Genomic DNA, 15545 nt, shown 5'->3' with positions numbered 1-15545 from the left:
CTTTTTATTGTGACACCAAACACATTGTTTGGGGAATTGACCCTGCCTGGCTAATGAACAGCAGTGAATTTGCAGCCGGTTATATAAAATGCAAGGAGAAGCAGGGAGAGGATGAGGAGGGTTTTTTAAGGTGTGTGTGTGTGTGTGTGTGCTCTTATGTCCCATTAGAGATTTGAACAATACTGCTGCTTTAGTTTATTATCCTAAGCAATACTGCAGTCATTTAAAGCCAAATGAAGTTGCATACATGACAAATGAGAGGATAAACGTGCTCTTTAAAATGTCTTCTAAGTTGGCCGACTAACACAAGACAGGTTTTATGTTTCTTTACATGAAGTTACGACATTGTGAGACCTTCTAAAGTGGACCGTGTCAGCGTTTCAGTTTGTCGCACGCTTGATCTTCGCATTTCGCAGTGCATTTCAGTACCCGGATGTTGCACTCAAAACAGCCACAATGGTGAGTGTGCAGCAATGGAGCTCAACCACCCTCAAGAGTCTCCATCTTGACTACGTAGCGGAAGGAGACGGACCAACTCCAGTGGTTGCGATTCACACTTCACAAGGAGAGAAGAAGAGGAAGCGGGTAAATATTTTGCGATCGTTATTTGTGGTGACAATGATAGTAGAGTAATCCCTTATCCCTTTTTGTGGTTAACTGCTTTCAGACACGGCCGTGATAAGCGAATTTCTGCCTAAGTGGGATTTTTTATGTATAAATAGAATGTTTTCACAGTTAGAGCATAAAAAACAGTTGATTACATTCTAAATACGGGTTTTAACATTAATAAAGCTCTCTAAACATGAAGTAATACACCTTTACACTCCTATTACCCAATATAGTAGATAAGACATTTTAGGCATAGACCAGCCATAACATACTCACACATTAGCATTTGACATCTTACTTCCTGCTGTCACATTAATGTAACATCACTGACACCTAGTAACTAGCATAGAATACCACATATTACATCGTTGTGTCTCCAGAATGCCTCACATAGTGGTACCTCGGTTAACATCTGCTTCGGTTAGCAAGTTTTTTTGGTTAACAACCACAATTTTTGCTAAAACTTTGCCTCGGCTTGCATTCGCCCGCTTGTTTAGCATCCAACACACTGTCCGGTTTGTTTACAACGCCACCTTGAACCATGCGTACGAGACAAAATCTTGCGATACTTGCACGTGGTCGCGCAATGCACTGTGGGCCGCGAGCGCCATTTTAGGACGTTTGTATCCATTCAATAGTCATTATTTTTGCATCATTTTCTGCATGTAACACTATAATTATTGTCTATAAAAACATTTTTGGGTGTCTGGAACAGATTAAATGGATTTACATTATTTTCTATGGGAAAATTTGCATTGGTTAGGGTCTGCTTTGGTTTGAGTCGGACATTCTGCAGCAGATTAAAGACGTTAACCAAGGCATCACTGTATTTGTATTTTTGTTGTATTTCATGCTTGAAAATGCTTAATTTAGGTCAAGAATATATAAAATCTGCTAAAATAAGCATTATTTGGACTAATAATAGGCCGTAGTCAAGCTCGAAAACAGCTTTTTAAAAAAAAATTATTTGGAAGAACCGTGAATCCGCAAAATTCGAAATGCGAAGTAGCGAGGGACGACAGTGAGTGCACAGTATACACAGTACACTTACTGAAGTGTAAGTACAGAAGTGCATGATTTGAAAGACAGCCCGTGTCTTTCAAAATAGACAGCATATAAAGTCAGCCAATAAAATCAATTCGAAGGACAGGCCATTGTAAGAAATAGGGAAGCAGAAAGGTTTTTTTTCACCACAGCTCAATCTGCTGGATCTGGTGGGTCACTGTCCCGCATATTCCCAATGGAAGGGCCAGAAATGTATAGAAATGAATGATAATAATAATGACTAGATTTGCAACACCATCTGGATCTGCAGCAACACTGGCCCGCGTAAGGTGAATCAAAATTGAAAAATAAAATTCTGAGACATCTTTAGATCTTTATTTTGATGGTGTATTATTTTGTGTCTGTACGTACAGTCGTCCCTCGACACATCAAATATGGCGACTTCACTCTTAAAAAATAAATTAATCAACAATGCTGTTGTGTGGTTGATTACAGCCTCTTATTAGGAAGAAAATATGCACATTTAAGGAAATGTTACATATTGTTTGCCTAAATTGAGCATTTTCCAGCATAAAAATGTCTGAGCTAAAATACAAATATAAGGCATTCAGAAGGTGGATTCAAAGATGTGATGCTCTGTAGTGTTCTGCACTGGTCACTAGGTGTCAGTAATGTTACTGTAATGCTTGGTGACTCGATTGCTGGGACAAAAGGCTTTTATTACAAGTTTGAATGATCTCACAACAGGCACAATAATAATACCATTTTCTATGTCAGTTATCCTCATTAGGGTATGCTGGAGCTTATCCCAGCTGACTTCGGGTGAGAGGCGTGGTTCACACCTGGACTGGTCGCCAGCCAATCGCGGGGCTAATAATAACATAATAATCATAATAATAACATGAGCTACTGTTGCGGCCGTAACCCACTCCAAACTAAAACTCTGCTCTGAACCCACTGATGTCACTTCCTGTCCTCCACACGTCTGGAGCACATTTATTGCAACACGTACAAGCGCCAGTCTTATTTATGTCTTAAATTGCTTATTTACTCTTATTATGTCTATTATATTGGTAACAGGCCCGCGACCCTAATGAGGATGAAGCGGTATAGAAAATGGATGGATATTGGTAACAGGGTGTTAAAGGTGACCATAGGGGTGTTATTTCATGTCTGGGGGGCTCTAATCATGTTAAACTATTTCGAAGGTCGTAAACAGTTTTAACAGTCTTTATACAAGTGTAGAAAAAAAGTTAACCAGTGTGAAAACCTTAAAACCCTCTTGAGGCGCTCTTAACTTTTAGAGCGCCATCATAAAAAAGTATAGAAAGAACTTAACATTAACATGGTAAAAACGGTAAAGCCACTGCTTCTGCCATTTTATTGCAGAAAATCTGGTCCAATTTCAAATGTGTTAGGTACCACTGTATTATTTTCTTCTTCTTCTTATTTTTTAAACTGCTCAGGATCTGAGTTTTGCCGTTTGTCACGTTTTTGGAATGCCAAAGCGTCATAGAACATGAAACGGGTGCATGTTGCCTGTTTAGTTAATTGTCACGTGTCACCTTTTCCATGAGCAGCAGCAGCACGTCTGCTTGCTGTTGTTCATATTCTGTCAATTCTTTTCAATAACACCTGGTGCGTTTTACACCTGTTTGACAAGTGTTATCTTTTTCTGCCGTGTTTGTGTGTGTAATCATGCATCAGCATCACCTGAGGTGTGTGTGAATGTCAGGAAAGGCTAAAAACAAAAGCAAATGTGTGTTTTAAGTGGAGTGTTAGTGTGATGCATTCCAAATGACAGGCATCATCAGGTATGAGGGAGAGGAAAGTGCAAATAAAAGCACACTTACATGCTAGACGAAGAATCAATGGAAGCATTTGGTCTATTATCATAAATACACTGTGTGTGTGGGTGTGGGTGTGTGTGTGTGTGTGTGTGTGTGTGTGTGTCCAGATGGTTGAGTGAGACTTGGCTGGTGTGTACAAAGGATGGGAGAGAAAAGCAGGCAGAAGGTGTCTTTTTGACTCTGTGTGTGTGTGTGTGTGTGTGTGTGTGTGTGTGCACGTGCATGCGTGTGTGTGTGTGTGTGTGCGTGACCTTGAGAAAGGAGGCACAGTTGGAGGAGAGGGGAATAACATCCACCCCTCACCCTGCACCCATGCCGCCCTCCCCCAAACACCCTCCCCCCGGGTTAAAGAGGGACTGGTCCCTTTTTCTTCCGCTGCTGCCTTCATCTTTCCTTTTCTGTTGTCTCCTTGTTTCCCCCTCCTCCTTCCTTATCCTTCACTTGTCTCCTCTTCATCCCACCTGTGACCCCCACCTCTCCATTTTGGTCTTATAACCCCTCCCCCACTTGTTTGTAATTGCCCCTTTTAATTCACCTAGCATCCTTGCCTCCTACCCCTTCATGGACATCTTTCCCTGTCTATCTCCTTTCATACTTGTTTCCTTTCCTGTCCTCTTTCTCACCCACTGTCTACTCATCTCCTCTCCTTCTTTCCTTCCTTCTAACCTGTTGTCCTTCCTTGGTCTAGTTTCCTATCAGTGTTTCCTTGTCGCTTTTTTGCTTCCCTCACATCTTTCCTTGTTGTCTTCATTTCCTTCCCTTCTTGGCATCCTCCATTCCTTGCCTTGCCCACTGTCTCCTCATCTGCTGTCTTCTTACAGTATTTCCTTCTTTTGCCCCCTCTCTCCTTGTCCTCTGTCCTTTTGTTTCCTTGCACTGTCTCTTCCTTTCCTGTCTCCTCCTCAACTTATTTCCTTCCTTGGTCTAGTTTCCTATCAGTGTTTCCTTGTAGCCTTTTCTCTCCCCTAACCTCTTTCCCTCCTTTCACCTTATTTCCTTCACTTCTTCTCATCTTCATTCCTTTGCCTTGCCCACTGTCTCCTCATCTCCTGTCCACTTCTTTCCTTCTTCTACCTCCTGTGTCTTCTTCCTCCGTCATTATGTTTCCTTGCTTACTCCTCCTCCACTCCTTTCCTGTCTGTATTCCGCCCTCTTCCTCCCTTACTTCCTTGTTTTTCCCGGACACCTTCTCATCTCTTCCTTCCTTGTGTTCCCTCCTTTATTTCCTTGCTTTGTCTCCTCGTCTCCTGTCCTTCTTACTTCTTACCTTCCTTCATCTGCCTCCTTTCTCTCTCGCTTCCTATGTGTCCTTGTCTAATTGCTACTTCCTCTGCTGTCTCGTCGCCTCGGTCCTTGCTGTCACCTTATTTCCTCCCCTGCAGCCTAAATCCTCCTCCTCAGCTCCTGTGTCTTCGCTGGGTGCGCCCCCCCCCCATGTGCCTTCACGTTGAATAAGTGCGACGTGCGCTCTCGTTGCCCGGCATGAAAGTGCAGATGAGAGGCAGGAAGTGGAGGCAGAGACGTGTCAAAAGAAAGGAAAGAGACGACGAGGAATCCAACCTGAAAGCTCTTTGAGGAGAAGGTAGCGAGTCCGAGGGAGGGAAAGGTGGGGGTGTTTTAGCATAAATCAGGCCGAGAGAAAATATCTGCTAATGTGCTTCACAGTCACTAGATGTGGAAAAAAAAGATTTGTGTCAGCCGGTCTGCGACTCGCTCCACGTAACCCACGTGCTGCGAGTGGTGGGGGCCAGGGGTCGCCATCTCCGTACTCTGACGGATTACTGGGCTCAATATTGATTTGAAATGATCCTTTGACACAAGATGGCGGGGGTCAAAGTTGTTTTTAGCTTACTTTGCATTGAACAGGAAGTCACTGTGTGCGGGTTTTAATGCCGTCTAACGAGACAGTTCATTGCTTCCAGACCCAACCGTCATCAGTGCATTTCCGCTAAGTAGGATTCCTTATATGTTGAATATTTATGTGGTTAGAGCACAGAAAAGCTATTTACAACCTTGTAAATACAGGTTTTATTCATATTAGAGCTCTCAAGACATGAAATAACCCCCCATAGTCACCTTCACATTTGTAAGACATGTAATATAGACTCACATGTTACAAGTGGGGTCACATTACCACCTGTGGTGGCTATTGTCTCATCAGTGGAACATTACTGACACCTAGTGACTAATTGAATGCGTCTTCTGAATGCTGTATAGTTATATCTTACTTCATATAGCCATTTTTATGCTTGAAAATGCTTAATTTTGGCCAGAAATATGTAAAATGTCTTTGAGTCTTCCCTTGCTACATTGTGGTTCACCTTTTGCAGACTCGCTGTTCCGCAGGTTTGTTTTTTTTTTGTGCAATTGTAGTACATTTGAGAGAACCAGCACATTGTGTTCTGCGTCCTTATTGGCTAAGGGAGAACCCGCCCATTGTCTTCCGCGTCCTGATTGGCTGTAGACCGTTTCGATCAATCTCCTTGGTGCCAAACTGCCGTGTTTACTGATGTCTGATTGCTAGCAAACAGCTTGCAGAGACTCTGAAGTCTGTATGTTTGCACATTTTTGCACGTCTCCCCGACAAAACCCACGATGTCGATGGAATGTTCTGTGCCCAAAAAGCAGAGGAAGATGCTAACCATCGCACAAAGAGTTGGACTTGTGGACATGCTGGAGGAAGGTAGACGTTACGCGGCTGCAAGGAGCCGTTATGGAATACTGTAAATGAATCTTGGGTCGGAGGTGGAGGAGGAGGCTGAGGATACAAAAACGCTTCAGCGGAGCAGCGCCAGGACGAAGAGGCAGGGTCACAGGAGTGGAATACATGTGAGTCACTTCATACTTTCTCGTGTCCAACCTCGTACGTGGATCATTCAAATTCAGATGAAGGGTTGAGTTTTTTTGAGAATGTTTAAACGAGACAAACGTGACAGAAGTGTATAGAATCATTGTACAAAAATTAAGTTGGTTACTTTGCGGATTTCACTTATTGCAGGCAATTTTGGGAACCCACCTCCTGCGATAAATGAGGGAACACTGTATTTAAAGAAAACACTGTAGAGGGAAGCCGTTAAATTCAAAGACCAGTATCACTGATACCGGTACTGATACTTTGAATGATTTTGTGGTTTTTGCCTTCAATTGACACCTGATGTTGGTTATGTTTATAATCACTATGAAAGACAGGACCAAGATATTAGGAAAACAAAAATACATTGAATCAAGATACTTACTTGTCAACGACTGACATTGTTGAGTCCAACTGTGTTCTTAATGAATTTTTATCACAAAATGTCCTTGTTAGTAGCCCACTAGCTTGCTAACAAAATGGCAACCGGAACCGGAAGTCAGCTACGTTGCCCAGCGGTTGACTGTCAAAACACGTTCTTATAGTTTTACAATTCTAGTTTTACATGCAGAATTCTCAATTCTCAATTCTCAATGATGAATGAAAGGGATAAACGAACATCTAAGGTCACTTTTACCTTCAGTGAAGACGTGACTGCTCCCAAAGACACGAAGTAGCAGCGAGATCAAACACCCCCTTTCTCTTTTGTCATCAGTTACTTCTTGACTTCAATGATAGTGCTTCTCACCATCTTTATCAAAATGCTGGCACTTCTAACCTTCTTGGGTTACTGAGTGGAGAAACACTACTGAATTCAAGAAAGAAGTAAATAGGCAAAACAGGACGGTGGTGGTTGATCTCGCTGCCACATGGTGTCTGGCAACAGTCACGTCAAGAATCACATCTTCAGTGAAGGTAAAAGCAGCCTTAATGTTCATTTATCCCTGTCATTCATCATTCGCATGCATTTGGAATTGTTTTCTGCGTGTCAAAATATAGTTGTAAAATGATAAAACCGTCTTTTGTGTTAACATTTTTTGGCCTTCCGGAATGGATTGATTGGATTTGCATAATTTCTTATGGGAAAAATATATTCGGTTAGCATCCCTTTCGGTTAGATTCGGACCTTCTGGAACGAATCCATGATGCTAACCAAGGTTCCGCTGTATTGTCTTTTATCATATGCAACAGTTAGTGCAAGATGACGAAACAATAGCAATGGCTCTCATTCAAATCCTCTGGCTCTTTGCCCCCAAAGCCCTCATGTGTCCGAAAAAGTATTGCCTGAGTTTGTAAACAAAACGATATTTGAACAACACAAGAAAAAAACAAACAGGTACAGTCAAACCTGTCTTAGCGGCCACCTTTATAAAACGGCCACCTGCCTATAGCGGCCACTGAAAAAATCCCCCCCCCCCCAGCAAATTTACATGTTATAGACCCTGTGTATAGCAGTCACCTGTCCAACGCGGCCAGCGGCCACCCATTTTGTCTCCCTTTGTCAATATCTGACCGCATATAGCGGCCAAATTACCAACTCAAGTAGAAGCTTCATGCACGAAAATGTTTTGTTTTTCAATCAATGAAGCCGTCGTGTGTAGACTTTAATTACTGAGTCCTAGCTCAGTCACAATCATTCACAAGATCCACACAAAGAACTGTAATGCCCCTTGTTGTGGGGAAGGAGAGACTCACGTCGCCGATGCACTTTAATGGCTTTATTAACAGCGGAGAACACTGCAGGACTTTACATCCACGCCAACATAAACACACTTCCCAACTCTCTCCAAACTCACAGCTAGCACTGAGCCCAGCTCTCCTGCTCGGGACGCCCACCGTCACTTCCCGTCACTTCCTGATGAACTAAAGCTGTAATGACACTCTGCTGTATATATAGTAGCACAGCTTTGTTCTGTGGGTGGTGTAGAATAACAAGCCTTGTTGTTCTTTACAACTTTTATCCGCAGTCCCACAGTGCCCTCTACTGGTCAACATTCAAAATGGCCGCCAACCTGTCTATAACGGCCACCTGTTTATATCGGCCACATTTGCCGTTTCCCTTTAGTGGCCGCTATAGACAGGTTTGACTGTATTTGTAGAAAAGAAAATGTAAAAATGATCAAACTCGTGATGCTCGTGTCCATCTAATGCCGATACTGCCCTGCTATTGCTAACATCGATATTTGGATCAATTCACCCACCTCTAGTTCTCGACATAAGCGGGTTCCATTGTATTGTCGCGGTGTCAAGCCAAGAACCCTATTGATTTTGGATAGGGTAGGATAGTGCCCGAGGTAAATGTGACAAAGATGCTTGTTTATGTTTACAATTTTGGGACTGGCCTTTGCTGCATTAGTGCAAATATTTCAGGTATGTGGAAGCAACACCCCTGTAGAGTTTGGATAATGGGTCTTTGCAGACACGGGAAGTGACGCCTGGTCATTACATTAGAAACGTGGCACTGTACAAGCTCCACAATGACGTCTCATTCCATCCTCGCAGTGGGCTGTGGTATACAGAAGGGAGCGAGGATCTTTGTATGCAGTGGGATGTCTGGATGACATGCAGAGGAGGAGTAGAGGCTGCAGACGGGAGGTGAGCGGCGGGTGTCTTATCTCGACTATTTTTACGAGGCGTCTCATAAAAGCATGGAGACGAGGAGGCCGCGTGCCACCAGAGGACATTTCTTGCCGCTCACGGCCCCGCCTCCTCCTCGGCCCACTTCCTGCGGAGGACGGCGAGAGGCCGAGACGGATGAGAGTAATAAGCTCGGTGTCAGGTGAGGGAGAGCGCAGAGAGGAAGGTCGTGATGGGATAAACAGCAGAAGACTGCAAAGAAGAGGAGGTATGAAAATGGAGCTTGTGTATAATTCATGGAGCCAGAAGGAGCCCCTCACTGCGTTAACACACACAATTGGACAGCACACACACACACACACACACACACACACACACTTAGGTTACCTGCTTGCTTTGATCTGTCTGGAAAATAAATCACTGAAGACTTCTTGTGATATGAACATTCCTTGACTGGAGAAAATGACCAATAAATTGAGATTTAGTCCCATTAGTTACAGATGGCAGAAGGTAACATGTTTTCCCTCCATGAAATGCTAATTATGCTAGCAAGTTATCCAGTTCCATTACAACTACAGTTGCTATTCTAGTCACCCTCAGCCCCCGTCTGTTTTTTACTTGGGCCGAGGCACATTATAAAAATATAAGAAAACTTAAAAAAAAAAAAAAAAAAAAAGGAAAATTAAGCAGTAATTTTACAAGACTAAAGTAAAAATGTTACAGTGGTAGTTGGGATTTGTAGTTGGGAATGTTACTCTACTATGTTTATGCTAACGTTTTCTTATATTTTCCCACCATATTTGGTGGACTTTGTATATTTTGAAGGGCAAAGGGGTGAGTTTGGGAAGATCTTGGAACGGATTAGGCTATTTACATGTATTTTACGCTTCATATAGCATAAAATCCCTATAACATAAAAGAACGGATTATTTACGTTGCAGGGACGTCTACTGTACAATAATTGTACAAAAATATAGCTGGCTACTTTGCGGATTTCACTTATCGCGGGCTATTTTGGGAACCTATCCGCCGCGATAAACAAGGGAACACTGTACTCTAATGAGAAAAATTTGAATTTTATGAGAATAAACAAATAACATAATTTTAGTAGCATAAAGTTGAAATATGAAAGAAAAAAGATGTTATTTTTTTATTGTAGCATTACAAGAAGCAAGCATAACTTTTGCAAAATTAGGTTGGGGAAAAATTAATATTATGGTAATAAGGTCAAAATATTATGCAAATAAAGAAAATAATGCAAGAAGAAAGTTGAAATTGCTGGAAAATTAAAATAAACAACAGCAGAAAAAAACAGCTGTAAGTTTACAAGAATAAAGTAAAAATAGAGAAAATAAATCATATTCTAACAAAAAAAAGTTGCAATTTACAAGAATAAACTAAATAATATTATGAACAACAATAATAAACAACGTCATGTTAAGCAGTATAGAGTTGAAATAAAAAGAAGAAAAGTACTTCAAGTCAATATTATGAGACAAAACATAATATATTTGTGAGTTTTGACAAATTAGGTTGGGGTAAAAGTTCCAATGTTATGCTAATAAAGTCCATATATGAGGGAAATAAAGTCAGAATATTACAAGAACAAGAAGAAATATTCTGAGAAAAAACCCCAGCAAAAGTGAGAAAAAAAGCAAAGACCATATTAATAAAAGAGTTTTTCACCCATATCAAAAAGCTTTTCTTGAAATGTATACAGCAGGGGTGTCCAAACTTTTTCCAGCGAGGGCCACATAGTGAAAAGTGAAAGGATGCAACTGTGCCACTTTGATATTTAGTAAACAACACATGCAGACATGCTAGGAAACTACAGTCCATGTAGCTCAAGAAACACCTGCATTTCACCTTTGGAATATATCTGGAATGGAGGAGAACTGCTACTAAAAAGGACATAATAACACCAGTTTATTCTTGGAAAATTGCAACTTCTGTTCTTCATTGGATTATGACTTTTTTTCTTCATATTTTGACTTTATTCCTGTACAGTGACAGCTGTTTTATCCATTTCTGTTGTTTGTTTTTAATTTTCCAACTATTTCATTTCAGCTTTCCTTTTGTTATTTTTCTTCTTGTAGTTATAACTTTATTCCCGTCATATTTTTTTGTATCTTTTTTTAAAAAGCACACACATTTTTTCTCCATTTCAACATTGTTACTGAAATGATATTTTTCCTCACATTAAAAGTTGATTTTGCTAGATTACAACGCTTCTCTTCATATTTGGACTATTGATTGATTTTCCCATTTTTGCTTTTTTTTTTAAGTTTCCTTTACAGCTCAACGTGAGATCAGGGAATGCTGTGTCCTCACCTTCACAGAAACCTGGCTGACGGAGGATATACCGGACTCGGCGATCCAGTTGGAAACATTTGCTGCTTACCGGGGAGATCGGACTTTAGCGTCTGGTAAACACAGAGGTGGCGGCGTCTGTGTTTACGTAAACAAACGGTGGTGCACAGACGTACAGACGATGGAAAAGCACTGCTCACAGGACATTGAGCTGCTGATGGTGAAATGCAGACCTTTTTATTTGCCTCGTGAGTTTAGCGCTGTGTATTTAACTGCTGTTTACATCCCACCACGAGCTAACACCGCTAACGCACTAGGCCTCCTGCATGACATCATTGATAAACACGAGACCAAACACCCAGACGCTGTATTCATTATATCTGGCGATTTCAACCACTGTAACCTCAGGACTGTCCTCCCCAAATATTACCAGTATGTGAGCTTTACCACATTTGTCTGCATTTGTCATGGGCACCGCTGAGGACTACAAAAAGGCCAGATATGACCTGAGGAGGTCCATACGAGAGGCCAAAAGACAGTACAGACAGAAGCTGGAGGGCTACTATTCCACCTCAGACCCTCGGCGCATGTGGGCGGGGCTCCAGCACATCACAGACTATCGACAGCGGAGTAGCGTAGCCACGTCCAGCCAAACCACACTTCCAGATGAGCTGAACGAGTTCTATGTCCGCTTTGACACCCAAACTCCTGATGAGCAGAGAGGGTGGCTGAACCTGGGGAGCACACAGGACTCACCTCTCATGGTGACATCAGCTGATGTGCGCAGGGTTCTGAACAAAACAAACCCACGAAAAGCAGCAGGCCCAGACAACATCTCAGGACGTGCACTTCGGGTTTGCTCATCAGAGCTAGCTGATGTGCTTGCTGACATATTTAACCTGTCGCTTGCACAAGCATCTGTACCGACCTGCTTTAAGTCCACCACCATAGTGCCCGTACCCAAGAAGAGCAACGTGACCTGCTTGAATGACTATCGCCCTATAGCACTCACTCCTATTGTTATGAAGTGCTTTGAAAGAATAGTCATGACCCACATCAAAAAGAGCATCCCAGCAACTGTGGACCCTCTACAGTTTGCATATCGCCAGAACCGGTCCACGGATGATGCAGTCAACACTGCCATCCACACAGCCCTTTCTCACCTACAGGGCCAGGACACATACGTCAGAATGCTATTTATAGACTATAGCTATGCTTTTAATACAGTCTGCCCCCACAAACTCACAAATAAGCTCCTCACACTTGGTCTGTCTCCCTCCCTCTGTAACTGGGTGTTTAACTTTCTAACAGGCAGGCCCCAGTCAGTCAGAGTCCACAATCGCACATCCAGCTCAAGAATTGTGAGCACTGGGACCCCACAGGGGTGTGTGCTGAGTCCGCTCCTCTACACGCTCTTCACCTATGATTGCGTGGCCTCCCAGAACAACACCAGCATCATTAAATTTGCGGATGACACTACAGTCATCGGCCTGATCACTGGTGGTGTTGAAACATCATACAGAAGAGAGGTGGCGGACCTCATAGCTTGGTGTCGTGATAACAATCTCCTTCTCAATACAGATAAGACTAAAGAGATGATCATCGACCCAAGAACAAGGGAAAAGGAGCCGCATAGACCCCTGTTTATTGATGAGACTGAGGTGGAGAGGGTGAAAACCTTCAAGTTCCTTGGCACACACATCAGCGAGGACCTCACCTGGTCTCACAACACCCAACAAATTATGAAGAAGTCCCAAAGGAGACTGTACTTCCTGAGAAGACTGAGGAAATTTGGCATGTCCACCACAATCCTGAGTTGCTTCTACAGATGCACTATGGAAAGTGTCCTTACCGCCTCCATCACTGTTTGGTACGGTAACTGTACAACACGTGATAGGAAGGCACTCCAGCGGGTGATCAAGACCTCACAGAACATTGTTGGGGCAGCCCTCCCCTCACTGCAAGACATTTATAAAACTAGAGTCCTACGAAGAACACACAACCTCATCAAGGACAGCACACATCCACAACACTCATTATTCACACTCCTACCGTCAGGCAGACGCTACAGGAGTTTGAAGTCCAGGACCACAAGGCTGGCAAACAGCTTTTACCCACAGGCCATCAGGCTTCTCAACGAAGCACTCACACACGCCGCACGCAACACACGCACACACTCATAGCACTTTATGTATTTATTTGTATTATTTATTGGTATTAATGTCTCTTCTGTTGTTGTTGCTTAATTTATTGGTATTTATGTTTCTTCTGTTCTCATTCATTTTCTTGTGTTTTTTTCTTTCTTTCTTTTTTGGGAGACTGAACAGAATAAGAATTTCATTGCATAGCAGAACCACCAGTTTTACTATGCATATGACAATAAAACTCTTGAATCTTGAATCTCTTGAATTTATTCCTGTACAGTGATAGCTGTTTTTTCCATTTCAGTTTTTTTTTTTTTTTTTAATTTTCCAACTATTTAATTTCAGCTTTCCTTTTGTCAATTTTCTTCCCGTAATTATAACTTTATTCCTGTCATGCGCTGGCTACAAAAACTTAGGATCCCATGATGCAATGTCGTCCTTAGAAGAAAGCCACACCTCCTGGCCAGGCTTATAAGGTGGTGCGGGAATCCTGTGGCGGTCAGCCAACTGGCGGTACCGTGCCGCGGTCCGGGTCAAGGCTGCTCTCGTCTCCCTCCACACACGATGGGCCCGCCGCAGGTGGAGATGCATGGACGGAATGGACACCTCCGCCTCCTGTGATGGAAACAGCGGGGGTTGGTAGCCAAGAACAATCTTAAAGGGAGACATACCTGTGGTCGAGTAGACGAGGGAATTGTGGCCGAATTCCACCCAGGGGGGGTGGGAGGACCAGGACGAAGGGTGGCGGTGGCAAATGCAGGGAAGAGCTGTCTCCAGGTCTTGGTTCGCCCGCTCTGTCTGGCCGTTTGACTGAGGGTGGTACCCAGAGCACAGGCTGGCCGACGCTCCTAAAGCCTAGCAGAAAGCCCTCCACAACTGCGAGGAGAACTGGGCCACCCGGTTGGAAACCACGTCGGTGGGGATGCCATGGCACAGGAAGACGTGTTTAATCAGGAGGCGAGCTGTCTCCAGTGATGACGGTAATTTGGGTAGGGCGACAAAGTGGACCATCTTGGAGAAGTGGTCCACTATATTAAGTATAACTGTGTTGCCCTGAGAAGTGGGGAGGCTGGTGACGAAGTCCAAAGCAATATGGGACCATGGGCGTGACGGAATGGGCAGCGGAAGAAGTAATCCAGCCGGTGGGCGGTGCGAGGGCTTGTTCCTGGCGCAGACAGAGCAGGCACTGACGAATTCCTTAATGTCAGACGACATAGAAGGCCACCAGAACTTCTGTGCCACCAAAAATTGGGTGTACCGGGCTCCCGGGTGGCAGGCCAACCTGGATGAGTGTCCCCACTGAAGCACCTCCGACCTCAGCTCCGCGGGCACGAACAGTTTGCCGGCTGGGCAGCCCTCCAGCCACTTCCTCCCCGTAGCAGCCTCAGACACCCTCCTCTCCACCACTGGACGGCTCCCACCACCCTGGCCACAGGTATGATGGTCTCTGCTTGCTTGTCGTCGTCCGTGGGGGCAAAAACTCGAGACAGGGCGTTGGGCTTCACGTTACGGGAGCCAGGTCTGTAGGTTAAGGAAAAATTAAACCGGGTGAGGAACAGGGACCAGCGTGCTTGTCGTGAATTAAGTCTCTGAGCAGTCCTAATGTAGGCCAGGTTCTTGTGATCGGTCACCACGACGAAGGGCTCGGCTGCGCCCTCCAGCCAGTGCCTCCACTCCCTCAGCGCGGGAACGATGGCCAGCGGTTCCCTGTTGCCCACGTTGTTTGGCGCTGGTGAGGCGGCGTGAGCAGAACGCGAATGGGTGGAGCCCCTGGTCGACCGGGGACCGCTGGGACAGCACCGCTCCCACTCCTGCATCCGACGCGTCGACTTATAAAAAAAATGGAGAAAGAAAGGGTTAGGGTAGGCGAGTACCGGGGCGGTGGTAAATAAGATCTTAAGTCTACGAAACGCAGTCTCGGCCTCGGGTGACCAGACGAACGGTACCTTAACAGATGTGAGCTGTGTCAGAGGTTCCGCCTTGCAACTAAAGTTGCGGATAAATCTCCTGTAAAAGTTAGCGAACCCAAGGAACCTCTGCAACTGCTTCCTTGATGTAGGAGAAGGCCTGTCGACCACCGTCTGGACCTTGGTGGGATCGGTTCTAAGCCTGCCCTTCTCCATTATGTACCCGAGGAACGAGACTGATGAGGCGTGGAAGTTGCACTTGTCGGCCTTAACGTAAAGGCGATTCTCAAGG

At 44.1% G+C, this 15545-nt stretch overlaps 1 protein-coding gene across 4 annotated transcripts; it reads left to right on the top strand.

The window, feature by feature from the left end:
* The first annotated feature begins 499 nt into the window (after positions 1 to 499).
* On the top strand, positions 500 to 12501 carry LOC129187667 (uncharacterized). 4 transcript variants are annotated; one of them, XM_054787252.1, is made up of 4 exons: positions 500 to 585; positions 5887 to 6293; positions 8818 to 9160; positions 11178 to 12501. In XM_054787252.1, the coding sequence occupies exons 2-4, from the start codon at positions 6192 to 6194 to the stop codon at positions 11681 to 11683; spliced, it is 951 nt and encodes a 316-aa protein (XP_054643227.1). In that variant the 5' UTR covers positions 500 to 585; positions 5887 to 6191; the 3' UTR covers positions 11684 to 12501. The 4 variants fall into 4 exon arrangements, 3 of the variants coding, with proteins under 3 accessions (XP_054643227.1, XP_054643228.1, XP_054643226.1); XM_054787253.1 differs by lacking the exon at positions 500 to 585 and having other exon boundaries at positions 3874 to 6016; positions 6090 to 6293; XM_054787251.1 differs by lacking the exon at positions 500 to 585 and having other exon boundaries at positions 3874 to 6293.
* Positions 12502 to 15545: the final 3044 nt, after the last annotated feature.

The sequence above is a fragment of the Dunckerocampus dactyliophorus genome, chromosome 9 (genome assembly GCF_027744805.1).
Source record: "Dunckerocampus dactyliophorus isolate RoL2022-P2 chromosome 9, RoL_Ddac_1.1, whole genome shotgun sequence".
Taxonomy (NCBI): domain Eukaryota; kingdom Metazoa; phylum Chordata; class Actinopteri; order Syngnathiformes; family Syngnathidae; genus Dunckerocampus; species Dunckerocampus dactyliophorus.
This window is presented reverse-complemented; position numbering and strand designations above follow the sequence as displayed.